Source organism: Saimiri boliviensis, chromosome 9 (assembly GCF_048565385.1).
Source record: "Saimiri boliviensis isolate mSaiBol1 chromosome 9, mSaiBol1.pri, whole genome shotgun sequence".
NCBI classification, from domain to species: Eukaryota; Metazoa; Chordata; class Mammalia; order Primates; family Cebidae; genus Saimiri; species Saimiri boliviensis.
This window is the reverse complement of record NC_133457.1, coordinates 110,965,967-110,984,219: the sequence shown is the minus strand read 5'-3', so window position 1 is coordinate 110,984,219 and position 18,253 is coordinate 110,965,967. Positions and strand designations below refer to the sequence as shown.

The following is an 18,253-nucleotide window of genomic DNA, read 5'->3' as shown; positions in this document are numbered from 1 at the left end:
AAAAAACCTAAAAACAGGTCTACATCCTAAATGAAAACACAGTGGGGCTGGGCGCGGTGCCTCAAGCCTGTAATCCCAGCACTTTGGGAGGCCGAGGCGGGTGGATCACGAGGTTGAGAGATCGAGACCATCCTGGTCAACATGGTGAAACCCCGTCTCTACTAAAAATACAAAAAATCAGCTGGGCATGGTGGCGCGTGCCTGTAATCCCAGCTACTCAGGAGGCTGAGGCAGGAGAATTGCTTGAACCCAGGAGGCGGAGGTTGTGGTAAGCCGAGATCGCGCCATTGCACTCCAGCCTGGATAACGAGCGAAACTCCATCTCAAAAAAAAAAAAAAAAAAAAAAAAAAAAAAAAAAAGAAAACACAGGGGATGCAGTTGCTGCTGGTACTGGTAGGTTTTAGCCTCATTGTTTCTGCTGTGCCTGGTTCGGCTTTGTTTTTGCTTCTTTCTTTAGAGGCAGGCAAAGGTACAGAGTTTAGGGATGTGGAGTGCTAATGGGGATAGACATCTGATCTCTGGCACTTCCCAGCTGTGTGACCTTGGACAGCTCGCTTCACCTCTCTGGGCTTAGTTCCAGGTTTCTACCAACACCCCCTGCTTCAGGGATCGGTCTATGTAAAGCACTAATTTAGAAGTAGCTGCTGGTATACTCACTGCACTGGGGCTTTAAGAAGAGCTGCTGAGTGGATTTCTAGATTGAGACCTGCAACATTTGGTTTTATTTCCTGCTTATCAGCCACATTCCATCAAGCCCAGGACCAGCCCTTCATAGGCCTGCCCCAGGCTTTCTTTTCAATCTGTGTTCCTCCCAGGATTCCATCTGCCACCATACTTTTGTGTCTGTCCCCATCCGAATTGCTGTTTTCCAGATAACCTCAGACCTACCCAAATGCCAACAGCATTCCTCAAACAGAGCAGAGCTGCCAGAATAAGCCAGCAGCTTCCTGCTCTTTGCCCCAGAAAACATTTCAAGTGATCAAGTGATCAGAGAGAGGGAGGGAGGCGGGGAGGATGCTGTGGCTGCTTATGCAACAAGCTTTAATCCCAGGTTAAAATCCACCACGCACACCAGCAGCATATTTTATTTCCTCATTGGGTCGTGGAGTTAGCTGCATGCGAGAGCTGCCACCAACCCCACAGTCCTGTTTGTTCCTCCAGAAGCGGCACCTGCAGAAACAAACAGTATTCCATATGGGATGGTGGTGGAGGGCCGCTGCTCACATGGCTAGGAGGGTGAGCACCTGCTGCTTTACTGTGGCCACCACCTCTTGCCTTCCCCCATTTGGTATCTGTGTGCAGGTTTCTACTTCCAGGAAGAGAGCCCCCCCCCCCCCCGCCCCGCTTCTGGTGAGGCTCAGGCCGGCTGTCTTGAGCGATGGCGGTGGAGCTGTCCCTCCCTGCAGCTTGGCCTCAGAAGCCTAAAACAATGACAACAGCAACACCCCATCCGTTTTCATAAAGACTGGGCCCTGCCCTGTAGTAAAGCATGTTTCGATTCTCAGCTTGTTCCTGAGCCTGTTTGCTATGAGATTCCCAGCCAGGAAGAATTTACGTACACGCAGTGGGCATCTGTTGTTCATGTGGGGGGTGGGGGTGGGGGTGGGGGGGCAGGGAAAGCAAGCCATCAGCTCTTTGTGGACAAGAAAGCCCGCAAGTCCTAATTTTAGGAGAAGAGGGGAGACTTTATTATTCCCAAGTTATGCCTCCCGGCATATGGCTGCGTTCACTCTGGACGCTCTCTCCAGCCTCTAAAGAATGGTGTTTATTTAGCTTCTGTAGTTCCAGCTTGCTGTTTTAAAAAATCCTGTTAATGAAGCACCTTGTCATTGATAAGTGCCGAAGAAGGAAAGCAAGCGAGAAAGCCCAGACATGTGAAGGTCCTTTTCGATCTCTGGGTGCAGACCAACTGTGCGGGCAGCTTTCGGGAGGAGACCAGCAAAGACCTCCTCACGCAATTGAAGTGGGTAGAATTAGAGGCAGCGCTGAAAAACCAGTTAATATTTTACTGGGGAGAAGTGCCAGAGATGGGGGTGGGGGGGGCTGCCAAATGGAGGGCTGTGTGTGAAATCGCTGCTCCATCTGCCTTGGGGGACGAGAAGAAGCCGTTCTCTGTGCAAATAAATGGAAGCAAGAATCCTTAGGAAGCCCAGGGGATTTGTCTGCTCACCGACTTGGGCCCAGCTCCCCAGGCTCACACATACAGGGATGATTGTGGCAGGAAGGGCTGACCTACGGGGGTAGGCCTGACGCATAATGGGGGCTCTTGTTTCCTGGCTGAGCGTGCCATCTTTCTGTCTCCCTCTGGATTGAAATGGCTTCTCAGCCCGAGAGGCACTGCCTGTGCCCTGGATTCACAAGGTACACGCCTCCCTGGGAAGCAAAGGCTGAGAGACAGCGGCTCTCTCTCTCTCTCTCTCTCTCTCTCTCTCTGTCTGCATCTGCCGGGAGAGCTGCAGCTGGTATTTTTCCACAGGCCTTTGCTGCGATCTCAAGGCCTAGTTTTTCCCAGCCAGGCCCCGAGTCCGAGCGAGGGTTAACAGGCAGGAAGCCGAAGGCATCGCAGGCTCATACGGAAGTCAGATTTGTGTTTAACTGACAGGTTTAGCAGGCCTCGGCCGTGGGGGAGGGGCCGGGAGGGAAGGGAAGTTTGTAGATCCAGGCATGTGGCCTGTGAGGAGGGCTTTGGGCTTTTCCTAGGGTAAGGACCGAGAGGGGCCCCCGTTGGCATCGTGGCAGGGAGGCAGGACCCCGCGCTGGTTTTGCCTGCAGGGCTGGCTGGGCAGGGTGAGAGGCCCACTGCTCTCTGGCCTGCCTTGCAAGGAGGCATGGGGACAATGACTATGCAAACTTGACCACTCTGCTCCCCTCCTCCCCTCAGCAGCGGCTCCTCGCTCCTCTTGAGAAGCCAGGGATGTTCTCTGCGGATTTTTCGGGGCTCCCCCGGGCGGCCTGCTTGCCCCAGCTCCTCAGAGGCCTGCCTCAAGCCCTTTCTTCTGGCCCCCTTGGCCGTTTCCCCTGGCCTCCCCCACTCCCCAGCTTCCTCTTCCCCTTGGAGAGTCACCCTGCTGGACTGTTCTAGAAAAGGGCTGGCCTTCCTCCCTGGACAAGAGCCGTTTCTCTGGGGGCAGGTGAGGGTGACCCGTCCCAGCCCACCCCAAGAAACTCTCTTCCCAGGGGCATGTGGGCCTCGGGCTTCCCTGGAGCAGGTCAGGCTGGCTGCCCTGGCTGGCCCGTGCCCGGAAATCTAGCCAGGGTGCAGGAGAAGTGCGCGTGGGGGCCCCTTTCCCAAGTTTTTCTTGCTGCAAAAGGCCTAGCTTAGCCTGTCTTTTTCTATGCACAGGATGGCTCTTGCTCACCCGAGCCTCACAAAGATAATCGCTCAGGAAGTGTTTCAGCCAATCCGGGGCGGCTTTACACTCCGATTTGCCGGGGCAGCCAATCGGGGATGAGCTTTTATTAGGCGGCCAGATCATCAGCCGAAGTGCCAAACCCTTTTTCTGTGAGAACTAGGAGCCTGTCCTCCATGTTTTATAAGTATTGACATTACACAGTGTTAACAATGCATCCACAGAGGTAAGCTCGACTTTTTAACCATCTTTTTTCCCCCTCCCTCTGAGACATCCGAATTGTGGGCGAGCAGTGTGATTTCTCTGTGGCTGGCCGTGCTACACTCACCCCCAGAGCACTTATGTTAACTTGGAACTGTTTAGAGAGAATTTTTTTGCTTTCTTGGGTCACATGGCTCAGTAGCCATTAGCCATAGCTTGATTTTTGCAAACTGGCAAGGGCCTGGCACACCTTTCCTTCCACCAGGACATGGTGTTTCTGGAAGAGTTTGAAGCTAGATCCTGGTATGCCAAAAAAGAAGCTCTTTTTTTTTTTCTTTTCATTTTCTTTTTTTTTCTTTCCCTCTCTCTCTCTCTCTCTCTCTCTCTCTCTCTCTCTCTCTCTCAGCAGTCCCCCCTCCCTCCCTGCACTATTGTCTTCTCTTTTGCCACATGCCCTGCTGGGGGAAGAAAATGGAAGGTAAGCAAGCAGGCTCCTCTCCAAGGAGAGCTCATGGCAGACAGCAGAGCAGGCAAGTTTGCCTCTCCAAAGAGGTTCTGGGAAGGCTGGATAAGTTTTGACAAGAGAGGAGCGTGTTTGCAAAAAGAACTGAGCCCTCAGTAGAGCAGTGCTAAGGAGAGTCTAGCTCCTGGGGCCTAGGTGGGTGGTGGTGTCTGTACACGGAGCTTCTCTTATTCTAAGAGCTTCTGCACTTGAAACTACTTTGTTCAGCCTGTTTTCTTGACTGAGGTTGCTACAGTGCTCTGCAAGCCAGCCTACAGCCAGCAAATGTTTCTGAAAGTGTTGGAGGAAGTTTTTGGAGTAGGGCTGGGGATTGGGGGGTGGGGGGAGAGAGATCTTGGACAACATCCTGCAAAAAAACAAAAAACAAAAAAAGGAAAAAATCTGCAAGGACTCTGAATCCCTTAGCTTTCTACTCTTGCATGATTTTTCAAGGAACTAATGTTACCTTTTATTCTCTTCCTTTTCCTCTCCCTTTTATACATTGTATCCTCCTCTGTTGTGTGTGATGGAGTGTAGAGGAAATAAAATCATGTCTGTGGCTCCTGACAGCATCCCATATTCAGTTGTTGGGTTGTGGTGGTGGTGGTGTTGTGTGTTTTTAATAATACCATGTAACTGTTTAAAAAAATTTCCTTTTTGATCAAGTCCCAAATCTGCCAGCCTGTTCTCTCTTCCTAACTGTGGAAAAATGAGACGGTTGCTTGAACATTTGTTGGGTAAGTAAAGCAATCCATTTCCTCTGTGACCATGTTTGAAGAGTTTTGTGAACATTTGGGGTCTGATTGTAAGAGGGGGTCTTGGCTGCAGGAGCAGGGGGCTTCATTAGCAGGAACAGAACCAAGGGCCTTTTAAAGAGTGTCTTGATTTTAGGTGACTGTTTGGATTCACTGTTTTCCCTGATAACCTGCAGCTAGGATTGAAGATTGCACTTCCTGTTTACCCCCAGTCAGGGGAGAAATGTTCAGTTCATTGTGACTTGACTCTAGACCTTTAATGGGGTTTGTTTGGATATTCAACCTGTGAGTACGTGATGTGCTTGTGAAATGTCATGAAACTGTTTGTGCTTAGAGGTGCGGAGCCCTAAGAACATATGGGGGGGTGCTGAAGCTGGTGGTGGTGGTATGTGTGTTTCGAGGGGGTGGTTGTCAGTGTTCATGTTTTAGGATTTTTATATATATAGTACAAAATCTCATCCACCACCAGACTGTGTTTGATTCAGGACTCACTGACGCACTTCGGCCTTTTTCCAGGTGTGAACCACACATCTGTATGCATGCTGGCCTCCCATAAGATCTCTCACTTTTTACATTTCCCTTGCTCTCTTTAGGCTGCAGCTAGAAGTTAAGTGGAAAAAGTAGAGTCTTGTTTAGCATTACCGTCAGAATTTCCCTAGAAGTTCACTATGTAAATTTTCAGCTTGGAGACCAATCCAGCATGACTGTAAATGCAGGAAATATATATTCAGTTGCTGTGTTATGTCAACTTTATGGAGTCAGAAATCTTTTTTCTTTCAAATGAGTGTCCAGTAGCCCACTTTCTGACATCAAATTGGAAAAAGGCTCATTTAATCAGGAGAAATGTACCACATTCTAAGTTGAGAAAAGTCTGTGCAAGGCAGGCCAGCTTAGCTTCTTAGAATAAAACTGCAGGCAGTTCATGATGTTATATACTTAAAACTGAGCAGTGCCACTGGCCCAAACAAGTAAGTTCAGACACTGAGCTATTTTCTTTGTTCTTATCTCCTTGCTGTAAATGGAGATTACATATTGAGGTTCCTGTGGCCTCCCTAGAAGCAGTGTCTAATCCTAAGACTCCTGGTTTGGTGCCTTCAGCGTTTGCATAATACTGTGTTTGTTGGGCTGGAAGGGAACTTCAGGGCAAGGCATTTGTCCTCTAAAAGCTTGCATTAAAATGGCTCCCACAGGTTTGGAGAGCCAAGATCTGTTTTCAAATGTATAACCCCCAGCAAGTTCCCAACCCTGGACCAAGCTAGCCACTTTTCCTATGGTACTGTGGCCCTCACCAAGCATGAGTCTGTAAAAAGTTAATTGCTTTCAAAGTAGCATTATTTTCCAGTTTCAGGAAGTGGCGGGGGTGGGGGGGGGGGAATATAAATGTCTGCATTGCAGCAGGACTAGGTAGGGACGGCAGTGCTGGCTCCCAGAGCAGCCCAATGGGGTTCTTCTACTCTAGCTTTTAAACCAATAGACTTGGAGGAAAGGTTAAAGATTGACAATCGCAGTGGCCGAACTAAGAACGGGCCTTCTGGAAATTTCTACCATCTTTGTTTCTTTTAGGAAAAGCAGATGTGCCAAGCGGAAGAGCCTCCTACCTTCCATTCCTAGGTCATCTCTCTTCCCTGCTTTCCCCCAACCCCCGTTCTTTTTCTCATCAAGGTAGAATGTTCTCTCTGCCACGTTTCTAAACTGCAGAGGGAGGAACAGAATGTTGGGCTGTTTCCCTTTCTCCTTCTGCCTCCTCAGTCCCCAAAGAGGATACACAGCTGCAAGGAGCAAACACAGACACACTGAAGCTTTTGATTCCTCTCCTTTTTTTTTTTTTTTTTTCCTTCAAGACCCTCCAGGATGGATTCACTTTCTGCTTGGGGAAATTAAGTGGCATTCACATGGGGGAGGGGGAGTAACTGCTTTTATTAGCTCCAGAAAATGGTCACTGTTCAGTCTGTAACTAGGAATTAATTATATATAATCACTCCGTAAACTTTCTACAGAGTTTTTCTAATTGCTGAGCCTGAACATAGTTAGCCCGTTGGCGCCAAGTCCAGTTACTTTTATAATTAACAGCTCAAAGATTTGAGTCAGAAAGCAAAGAAACGATTGGGGGCCTCTTGGATTATAAATTAGGGATGAAAACAATAGCTTTTTTTTCCTTTCTTTCTTGTAACCCCTTTTCTTTTAAACAAAACATTCCCCCTTTTCTTTCCCTGGGAGAATCAGTGGGGAGACTGCATCAGGTCTTAAATAGGATAGGGTGGGAGGGGGAGACACTTTTTAGGAAGCGGGGTGATAGTAATCTAACCTTTTTAGGAAGCGGGGTGGCAGAAAACCCAAGGTAGGTTTTTAAAAGTCCAGCCACTTCCAATGTGTGATGTCTTTGTTTCTTTTGCCCTCTTTCCCCTTCTCTCTCCTGTGGCAGAGGCAGCAGACATGTGTCAGCCTGGGAACCCTCAATCTGGCTTTGCCTCTGGTTGACCCTGGAAGAAAGATACATTCAAAGGGGCCTTCGCGACCGCACAGCAGAGATTTAAAAAGGGAATATGTTTCGAAGGCCTTTGGTAGCTCTTAAAATGCAAAATCTGAGCCAGGGTTCACCCTTGGCTTCAGGTTGCTAAGATTATGGTCGCCCTCCCCCCTACTTCCCACTCTCCTTGCAGGCAAACAAGCAGGCAGTGGCCATGCCAGCTCTGCAGCCAGCGTGCTGCCAGCCTGCCCCCCCATCCAGATTACCTACCTACCGGCCAGCGGGGGCCAGCGGCCCGTCCTTGCCCTGGCATGGCCTTGGGCGCTGTGCCCTCCTTTCTCCCCTGGAGCTAAAAAGCAGTCACCTTGAAACTCCTCACTCCCAGCACCAGAGGAGGTCTGAGGCCAGTGCTCAGACCTGTAACAGTAAATGACGTTATCTACTCAGGCTGTTAGTTCGGCCTCTGAAAGCGGGTTTTGCTAAACCCATTGTTAATTCTCAGGCTCTGTTGGGGGTGGTCAGAAATCTAATGTGTGAGTATCCTGTGCATTGGATAAGGGAATGTTTTCCTTGTGCTTCTCCTCTGCAGACTCCGATTATCTTTCCTTGATGTTAACTGTCTTAGGACGGGCTGCTTCAGAGGGCTGGGTATTTGGCTGTCTGCAGGCTTATAAACAGCATTTTGATTTTACCTTGGCCGCAGACTGAGGTGCAGCCCTGTAGCTTGGCTTTTCAGATGCCTGCTGTCCTTGAAGCACTTTCATTTTACCTAGCTCCTTTTTGGTATGAATGCAAAGCTGGTTCTAATAGATTGAGAAGAGAAGGGGGACCCGGCTTCCTCCTCGCCTCCCCCCAGCCTGCTCCCTGGGAACATTTCTGTGTTTGCACAGACACCTGTCTGTCTGCAGTTTGTGCCACGGGGCTGCACAATTCCTAACCTTCTACCCACCTAATTCAAGGGCAAGGGGGCCTCATCACAGAGCCTCATGTTGAAGGCTCAGGATCTGCAAGGGAAGGCTTTTCCTTAGGAACCTGTGACTTCACAAACTCTCCCTGTCATTGCAGAGTTTTTTTTTAAGCTTCTAAACGTTGGGTTGTTGGTGTCCTTTGGTTCAGCTTTTCCTAGTTCTGGTATTTAGGAAGGTGGCTTTGAAACTAGCAGGGCTGCTTAAACAAGAGCTACAGCTATTGAACAAACTGCTACCATTTTAGCTTCAACACAGGAATGAGGCAGTGTTGCCAGACGCCATTTTAAGAATCCTGCATAAATAGCTTAGCTACCGATGACTCTGCCTGTTTTAGGTGAGTGCTTATATAAAGCTGCTCTGCTAACCATTCCCCCCCACCCCAATTTCTTAAAAAATTAATTGCAGATTTAGGGAAGCATGGTTTTTAATTTTGATGTTCACTATTTTATAATCTAGAAGAGGAAGATGTTATGCCTTGGGGATTAAATATTTCTTACAGCCTGGACCATTTTGGTATTTTGGATGAAAGTAAAAACCAGGAAAAAGTCCTTTCGAATGATGCATGATTCTTGAATTGCTGTGCGATGATCCTCATCTGTAGAACCAGAGTTGTGTGCATGTTGGTTATGTATTCTAGATGGCTTAGATATTCTTCTTTAAAAGTCAAATAGTAGGGGCACTTGGGGAAAAGAAGTATGTGGGCATTGTGTATCTAGGCATTTTTCTGTCAAAATTAGATGCTTTCTTTTTTCTCTCTCTTGGAAGTGTTGAGATGAGATTCCTGGGAATTACGGACCATCCCTGAGTCCTCAGAATTAATAATCAGAAGGCTTAAAGCATCCTGGAGGTGCAGTAGTTCATTTGCAACTTTTAATTGCTCTTTTTTCAGTGCATGCAGGTTAAGAAGTAAGCATAGGTTTTCTTGCTTAGGCACTAGGGGAGAAATCTTTTATTATTTTTGGGATGGGATGGGGTGGTCTTGATTGTCTTTGCAGGTACTGTTATTTCTTTGAGTTGCCTGAAATGTATCAGTTTGTGAAATCTACAGGCAAGTGACTTGGCTAAATATGAATGTGAGAGGTGGTGATGTATACAATGTATGTAACTAGTTGATAGTGTATTTTCTTGTTGGAGTGAGAAATTGATGTTTGCTTTTCAGCTAATTTTACCCTTTTCTTTAGAGGGCCCCCAATTTCTTCAACAGACCTTTTAAAGGGAAAAAAAGTAATGACAGTTTGAAACAAGACCTTGTTGTCCCATTGTTTTTGATTTAAATCATCAGGGTTGCTGGAAGCTAGCAGATATGGAAGGAAATAAGCTGTATATGTTCTAAGACTTTAATGTGTTAATGACAGAAGTTCAAAGTATTTTCTCCAGATGCAGCTGCCTTTTCTTTTCAACAATTATTTAACTTTTTTTTTCCCCTAAATGACTGAACAGTTCTTAACCAAAATTGACCAACATCTGTGGGGCAATTCAGACAGGTACAGATCTTTTCTTGCCACTACTTTTGATGTAATATTCATGTTTTCCCCCTAATAACATACGAGTTCTTCATGTTAAACCAAAAAAAAAAAAAAAAAGAAAAAACAAACAAAAAAAAGCAAAACCGAAATCAGTGGTGTAGGAAAAAGGAAGTCCCTTTAGATGTGGCTATTCAAAATGACTAATTTTGCATTCTGGTCTTTGCTTTTGTAAATGAAGTGTTTTTTTTTCCCCCTCCTTTTAATGCATAGACACTGCAGTTTCCTTTAGTCAAATACAAGTTATTGTGTGTGTGAGTGTGCATGCATGTGTGTGCACGGGTTCCTTTTGAAAGGATGGTTTGCTGATCTGTGAAAAAGATGGTTTTCTTAAATTGTTGTGCTTGAAATCCTGTGCTAAAGCTGGTGGTGCTATTGCTAAAGTTGGGTGATTATGGTGCCCACTTGTAATACTTGGAAAGATAAAACAGCTTAACTTTTTTCCCCCTCTCTCTTCTGCTCCAGCATTGATTATCTTAAAACTCAGAAGCAAATAAAACTAGTTTGCATTTTCCTCGTCTCTCAGCAGCATTCCTGCCTGAAGTATTCAGCTCCTCTAGGCTGTTACAAGCCAAGTAATTGTTCCCTTGAACGCAGCCTTCCTCCATGATCAGTACACCTTTGAATGTTTTCATCGCTGCAGAAATCCTTCAAGTGGGTTTTTTTGGCTCAGTTCTGCATAATTGTTTCCCTCACCACTGTAGATTTCAGTTAGCGTTTTCTCTGTTACTCAAAATATGGGATCGGTTTCAAGAAGTTTAGAATTTCACATGCTTCATGCGAGAGAGGGAAACAGAATTCTAGTTACTAGAAAAGATCAAGGTTGCTATTTGTTCCTTTGAAGTTAACTGTCTACCCATCTCCGAGGGCTGCATGGGGCTTTTGGTTGAGATGTATTTCCACACCCCAAGCGTCCAGTTGGACAGCCTGTGTACGTTTCAGGCAGAGTGTGTTTCTGAGTTGAGAATGTTTTCTCCTTAAGTTGGAATAGAACACATTAGTGCTGAAATCACCTTCAATAAATCACCATTGTATTATTGCATATAAGTGATGTGTTTAAATTTAGCAGGCTGCTTTCTCCTGATGAAAACTGTTTGTGACAACATGTCAGTTGTTTCTTTGGTGATTTGTGTCATAGGCTTTCTTTACAGATGCTGTGTAAATGACATTGTTAACCGGGATCAATATCTGATTGCTAAATGTGTTAATATTCTCATTTAAACCCAACTACCTTTCTTTGTGCTGGGACAAGTTAAGTCTGAGGTCTTCAAGTTCCCGTAATTTAATTTGGAGCTAGAATCTTTTCCTTTCTATCTAGCTCTCATCGTAAAACTCTCCTCCTAACAAACATGGAACTCGCCTAAAATCTTCTCCTTATACTAGGGTTCGAGACATGAGGCTGCCTTTTTTGGGCCTGTCTTTTGCCTCGTCACAGCCCCAGACCACAGAACACAGACAGGACATTCTCTCTTCCCCAGCCTCCTTCCTGTCCTGGCTTTGAGTCTTCTAAATGGAAAATTCCAGCCATATCAGTTGGCGATGCACCCATTTCTTCCTGTGGGACCAGCCACAGTCTGATGGAATTGCTTCTGGAGTAAATGCCCAGTTTCTTATTACTTCATTGTCAGCTTGACTGTTTGGAAAGTTCTAGCACCTCAAACGATTTGCACCTATGAAAGCAGAACTGTTATTTTTTTTTCCTTTGGTTCAGCTTGTCAGTTCTCTGTAGGAGGAAGATCTGATACGGCCGGCTCTCTTTCAACTCCAGTTCCAGCAGAGAGAGGGAGAATGTTCTGGGTGACAGACCCTCCCAGCAATGGGGCTTGCTTTATTTGCTTCTCTCCCCAATCCTCCACTCTTAGCCTTTGTCTTTTGAATAATCCTTCCACATTCCACTTTTGTGGTGGGGGATAATTAGTCACAACTCAGTAGTAAGCCGTTCCCGCTGTAGAGAGGAAGCATTCAGGGGGTTGGAAGTGTGGAGACCTGGTTCTGATTCCTGGAATCAGTGCTCCCCGGTTCAGTGTTTTGAGACCAGGTCTTTAGCCGCTAGCTGGGCATATTTTTTCTGCTTTGTAATTTAACCTATATCTTTTTTTTTTTTTTTCATGTTCCTGCCTCATCAGGGAATTGTAAGATTTAGGGGAAGGTGTGGGAAATCTTATTCTTTGCCCTAAAGTATTCAGAGATGAGAATTCTGGATACCCTGCAAACCACTTCCAACCTGCCTTTCTTTGAACCTTGTGTTAACAATGAGAAGCTTGTTTATTTGAAGGCTGGGTTCTCATAGGCCCACAGGGGTAGGTTGCAATTGTGTGTCTAAAAAGTTGCCTTTTGCATTCCCCAATAACATGACAACTGGAATAGTAATTTGATTTAAAGAAAAAAAAAGAACAACATAGGGTTTTAAAAAACTCCTTTAGGACTCTTCACACTTTGTTGAAATCAGGTGTGGGTTTCCTTCCCCCATCCCTGGATAAGGATGAGGGAATGTCCTTAAGGTGGGCGTGTGGCTAGAACTTCCAAATAGCTGCCCCCATGGGATAAGTTCTCAGCCCACCTAAACATGAACGTAATTTGCTCTGTTTCAGCTTGGCTGAAGAGGAAGTAAAAGCAGAACAGGAGGTGGTAGAGGGCATGGATATCTCTACTCGCTCCAAAGGTAAGTAAAAATCTTGTGTTACCTATTGTAGAGCTAAGGAGGAAATTGGAATTTCTTTCTGTTGTAGAGCAGTGGAGTGTGGCTTTCTGAGCCGATGTTGTAACTCTCCTTGGGTTTTCAGATAGAAGATTTTTTGATGGATGAACCTAATTTATGGAGAACTCCTTCCTTGTGGTTTTCTTTCCCTGGTGTCTGTGTGGGTGTCCTGACTTGTCAGGAATTGTCCTGACAGTGAATTTTACCTGTGTGTCATGACGGAGAGCTGCTGGCTACCTCTCCGCAGGGTGACTTTCAGGAGCCACAGTTTCAATAAAGCATGTTCTGGAAGCCACCAGAGCCTCTAGCTGCCGCTCGTTTTCTGATTTTAACAACAGGCCTCTTTGGAATCCCAGAAGTGGGATGAAGTCAGGTCGCTTCATTGGAAAATGGTGGTCTTGGGTTAGAGATAAAACGAAAATGTAGAGCTTGCTGGGATGCCGGGGCCAGTGTTTCCATTTAGTTCAAACTTTAGCAAATGAGGGCAAACACCATTTACGTGTGTATTCACAAGCCTGGAGTAGACTCCTGAATATCTTCTAATTGAGGGATTGGTACTTCCCATTTGGTCTGCGTGAAAGAGATTTTATGAGGCTTCCCAAAAGGAAGCAGTTACTCACTTTTGTCTTCACGGTGCTTTTACAAATGAGCTACTGGAGTACTTTTCGTATCTTTGGTTGATGAAAAGGCTCATCTCCAAACTTAATGGTTGTAGCAAGGTGTTTTCATTCCTTTAACAAGTCATGGAGTGCTTGCGCTGGGGGTTATGGGGAGGAAGGGAGAGGCTGAGAGGGTTGTGCAGACTACCGGAACGAGATTCCCGTTTGGCTACAGAGTGTGGCACAAAGTGACTCCCCAAAGGTATCTGAATCAAAACGCATTTTGAGGATGAGGACTGTTATAAGACAGCATGTCACTGGTGTGGTGGCTCATGCCTATAATCCCAGCACTTTGGGAGGCTGAGGCGGGTGAATCACCTGAGGTCAGGAGTTCGAGACCAGCCTGATCAACATGGAGAAGCCCATCTCTACCAAAAATACAAAATTAGCTAAGCATGGTGGCACATGCCTGTAATCCCAGCTACTTGCGAGGCTGAGGCAGGAGAATCACTTGAACCTGGGAGGCAGAGGTTGCGGTGAGTGGAGGTTACAGTGAGCCGAGATTGCACCATTGCCCTCCAGCCTGGGCAACGAGAGTTGAAACCCCATCTCAAAAAAAAAAAAAAAAAAAAAAGATGCCGGGCGCGGTGGCTCACGGCACTTTGGGAGGTCGAGTCGGGTGGATCACGAGGTCAAGAGATCGAGACCGGGGCCGGGCGCGGTGGCTCAAGCCTGTAATCCCAGCACTTTGGGAGGCCGAGGCGGGTGGATCACGAGGTCGAAAGATCGAGACCATCCTGGTCAACATGTTGAAACCCCGTCTCTACTAAAAAATACAAAAAAAACTAGCTGGGCGTGGTGGCGCGTGCCTGTAATCCCAGCTACTTAGGAGGCTGAGGCAGGAGAATTGCCTGAGCCCAGGAGGCGGAGGTTGCGGTGAGCCGAGATTGCGCCATTGCACTCCAGCCTGGGTAACGAGAGCGAAACTCCGTCTCAAAAAAAAAAAAAAAAAGAGATCGAGACCATCCTGGTCAACATGGTGAAACCCTGTCTCTACTAAAAATACAAAAATGTAGCTGGGCATGGTGGCGCGTGCCTGTAATCCCATCTACTCAGGAGGCTGAGACGGGAGAATTGCGTGAACCCAGGAGGCGGAGGTTGCGGTGAGCCAAGATTGTGCCATTGCACTCCAGCCTGGGTAACAAGAGCAAGAGCAAAACTCCGTCTCAAAAAAAAAAGATAGCATGTTACGGGGCGTGGTGTCTCATGCCTGTAATCCCAGTACTTTCAGAGGCTGAGGCAGGCAGGTCATGAGGTTAGGTGTTTGAGACCAGCCTGGCCAATGTGGTGAAACCCCATCTCTACTAAAAATACAAAAATTAGCCGGGTGTGCTGGCAGGCACCTGTAGTCCCAACGACTCGGCAGGCTGAGGCAGGAGAATCACTTGAACTCTGGGTGGAGGTGTAGATTGTAGCGAGCCGAGACTGTACCACTGCACTTCAGCCTGGGAGATAGAATGAGACTGTCTCCAAAAAAAAATTATCACTGTTGATTGGTGACCATGACCATCTGAGTATGGTAGAGCTTTCTTCTCTGTCCGTCCTCTGCTCTTTGGAAGGAAGTCACAGTGTGTCACCCATGCTTAAGGAGTCAGGAGTCATGCTCCACCTCCTCGAAAGCAGAGGCTTGACATAAATTATCTGGGGCTGGGTGCAGTACCTCATACCTGTAATCCCAGCACTTTGGGAGACTGAGGTGGGTAGATCACTTGAGGCCAGGAGTTCGAGACTAGCCTGGCTAACATGGCAAAACCCCATCTCTACTAAAAATACAAAAATTGCACACCTATAATCCCAGCTACTTGGGGGACTAAAGTAGGGAAATCAGTTGAACCTGGGAGGTGGAGGTTGCAGTGAGCTGAGATTGCACCACTGCACTCCAGCATGGGTGACAGTGAGACTGTCTGAAAAAAAAATTTAGAATCGTTCTGTATGGGGTATTGGTCTCTTCTCCCTCATGTATTTATTCAGTCATTTATCTCTCTCAGTCTGGACTCTGGGATGGTTACTTTATACTGTGGGTTGTAATCCAATACTACCTATTTGTTTTATTGCTCAAATCATTCCGGCTTTGGCAGTTGGGAGCTCTTTCCGTTGGCTCTTGTGTCCCCTTGACAGACTCCATCGTTGCCGGGTTTGTTTATGTGTTTGTTTGAGACAGAGCCTCGTTTTGCTGCCAGGCTGGAGTGCAGTCATGCAGTCATAGCTTATTGCAGCCTTGACCTGCTGGGCTCAAGCGGTCCTCTTGCGTCAGCCTCCCAAGTAGGTGGGACCACAGGCATGCATCACCACAGTGGGTTAATTTTTGTTCTTTTTGTTTGTAGAGATGGAGTCTTGCTAGGCTGGTGGCCTAGGCTGGTTTTGAATTTCTCAGGCTCAAGTGATCCTACCACTTTGGCCTCCCAAAGTGTTGGGGTTACAGGTGTGAACCACCACGTTTGGCCTGTTTTTGTTTATTTATTGAGCACTTTCTTGCCTTCTGGCACTATATGATGCTGCAGGCTCATCTTGTATGTGTTTGCCTCAGCCCTAGAATCATCCATTTCTCTATGAATCCTGGTTTCTTTTTTTGGAGAATGGTATTAGAAACCAAGATATGGAACTAAGTGTGCTCATTTTTTTTTTAGACAGAGTCTCACTTTGTTCAGGCTAGAGTGCAGTGGCGTGATCACTACTCACTGCAACCTCCACCTCCTGGTTTTAAGCAATTCTGCTGTCTCAGCCTCCTGAGTAGCTGGGACTACAGGCGCCCACTGCCATGCCTGGCTAATTCTTGTATTTTTAGTAGAGACGGGGTTTCACTATGTTGGCCAGGCTGGTCTGGAACTTGTTACCTTGTGATCCACCCGCCTTGGCCTCCCAAAGGGCTGGGATTATAGGCATGAGCCACCGTGTCCAGCCAAGTGTGCTCATTGCTACTGGAATGTTTTTGCTTCTAGATTCTCTCTCTTTTTTTTTTTTTTTGAGGTGGAGCCTGCTCTGTCATCCAGGCTGGAATGCAGTGGTGCGCTGTCAGCTCACTGTAACCCCTGCCTCCCAGGTTCAGGTGATTCTCCTGCCCCAGCCTTCCAAGTATCTGGGACTACAGGTATGCACCACCATGCCTGGCTAATTTTTGTATTTTTAGTAGAGATGAGGTTTTGCCATGTTAGCCAGGAGGGTCTCGAACTCCTGGCCTCAAGTGATCTGCCCGCCTCGGCCTCCCAAAGTGCTGGGATTACAGGCGTGAGCCACTACGCTTGGCTCCCAAATACTTTAAATGAGATAATGTGGGGCCGGGCGCGGTGGCTCACGCCTGTAATCCCAACACTTTGGGAGGCCGAGGCGGGTGGATCACGAGGTCAAGAGATCGAGACCATCCTGGTCAACATGGTGAAACCCTGTCTCTACTAAAAATACAAAACATTAGCTGGGCATGGTGGCACATGCCTGTAATCCCAGCTACTCAGGAGGCTGAGGCAGGAGAATCACCCGAACCTGAGAAGCGGAGGTTGCGGTGAGCCGAGATTGTGCCATTGCACTCCAGCCTGGGTAACAAGAGCGAAACTCTGTCTCAAAAAAAAAAAACAAAACAGATAACGCATACATAGTGAAAGGCATTTGGCTCATCAAAGCCCCACACTTTTTTTTTTTTTTTGAGATGCAGTCTTGTTCTGTTGCCCAGGCTGGAGTGCAGTGGCAGAATCTTGGCTCACTGCAACCTCCGCCTCCTGGGTTCAAATGATTCTCCTGTCTCAGACTCCAAAGTAGCTGGGACTACAGATGTGTGCTGCCATGCCTGGCTAATTTTTGTATTTTTAATAGAGACAGAGTTTTACCACGTTGGCCAGGCTGTTTGCCAACTCCTGACATTAGGTGATCTGCCTACCTCAGCCTCCCAAAGAGCTGGTAGTACAGGTGTGAGCCACCTTGCTTGTAGATTCTCTCACTGGACAATAAGGAAGCATATATACACACACGTGTAAACATTTTTACATGTATCCATCTGTGCCTCTATCAGCTAAACATGAGTTCATGCTCTCATCTGACCCTTTCCCATTCCTGCATGGATCATTCTGGCCTTCTTCCCTAGTTTCTCTGTAACCTCCTACTCCAACAGTGAGAAGACTGGCTTCCACTGTTCACCATTCGTTTACTATTTTCTGGTACATTTCAACCTGATCTACAGTGTACAGTCCGGTGAACTTTAACTCACGTTTGCACTTGTGGGACCATGACCCAGATCAAGATAATTAAACATTTCCAGCATCCAGAGTGTTCCTCTGTCACTCTGATTTTGTTCATAGCCTTTGTCCTCACTTTGTATTTTCTTTCTTTTCTTTTTTTTTTTTTTTTTTTCCCCGAGACAAGAGTTTCGCTCTTGTTACCCAGGCTGGAGTGCAATGGCGTGACTCGGCTCACTGCAACCTCCGCCTCCTGGGTTCAGGCAATTCTCCTGCCTCAGCCTCCTGAGTAGCTGGGATTACAGGCACGCACCACCATGCCCAGCTAGTTTTTTGTATTTTTAGTAGAGACGGGGTTTCACCATGTTGACCAGGATGGTCTCGATCTCTTGACCTCGTGATCCACCTGCCTCGGCCTCCCAAAGTGCTGGGATTACAGGCTTGAGCCACCACGCCCGGCTGTATTTTCTTACTTATTTCTTGCTCTGCTAGAGTGCTGACTGGTCTCTTTTTAAAAAAAATTTCTTTGAATTTGTTCTTTTTGAGACCGAGTCTCGCTCTGTCACCCAGGCTGGAGTGCAGTGGCCCAACCTAGGCTCACTGCAGCCTTCATCTGCTGGGTTGAAGTGATTCTCCTGCCTCAGCCTCCCGAGTAGCTGGGATTACAGGCATGCACCACCACACCCAGCTAATTTTTGTACTTTTTAGTAGAGATAATGTTTCACTTTGTTGGCCAGACTGGTCTTGAACTCCTGACCTCAAGTGAGCTGCCCGCCTTGGCCTCCCCAAGGGCTGGGATTACAGGAGTGAACCACTGAGCCTGGCCTTTTTTTAAAATAACTGGAATCTCATCGTGTTGCCCAGATTGCAGTGCAATCTCAACTGTGGGCTATTCACAGCTGTCATCACAGCACACTACAGCCTCTAAATCCTGGGCCCAAGTGATCCTCCTGCCTCAGCCTCCTG

At 47.0% G+C, this 18,253-nt stretch overlaps 1 protein-coding gene across 28 annotated transcripts in view; it reads left to right on the top strand.

The window, feature by feature from the left end:
- The first annotated feature begins 3,309 nt into the window (after positions 1–3,309).
- The window catches only part of ZMYND8 (zinc finger MYND-type containing 8), a 147,165-nt gene continuing 132,221 nt past the window's right edge, over positions 3,310–18,253 (top strand). For 8 of the 28 annotated variants that reach the window (XM_010346939.3, XM_010346961.3, XM_010346950.3 and 5 more), the window contains exons 1-2: positions 8,585–9,728; positions 12,359–12,429. In XM_010346939.3, the coding sequence (XP_010345241.1) occupies positions 9,673–9,728; positions 12,359–12,429 (127 nt within the window). In that variant the 5' untranslated portion in view covers positions 8,585–9,672. The other 20 variants (XM_003936492.4, XM_003936491.4, XM_010346948.3 and 17 more) reach the window with 14 other exon arrangements.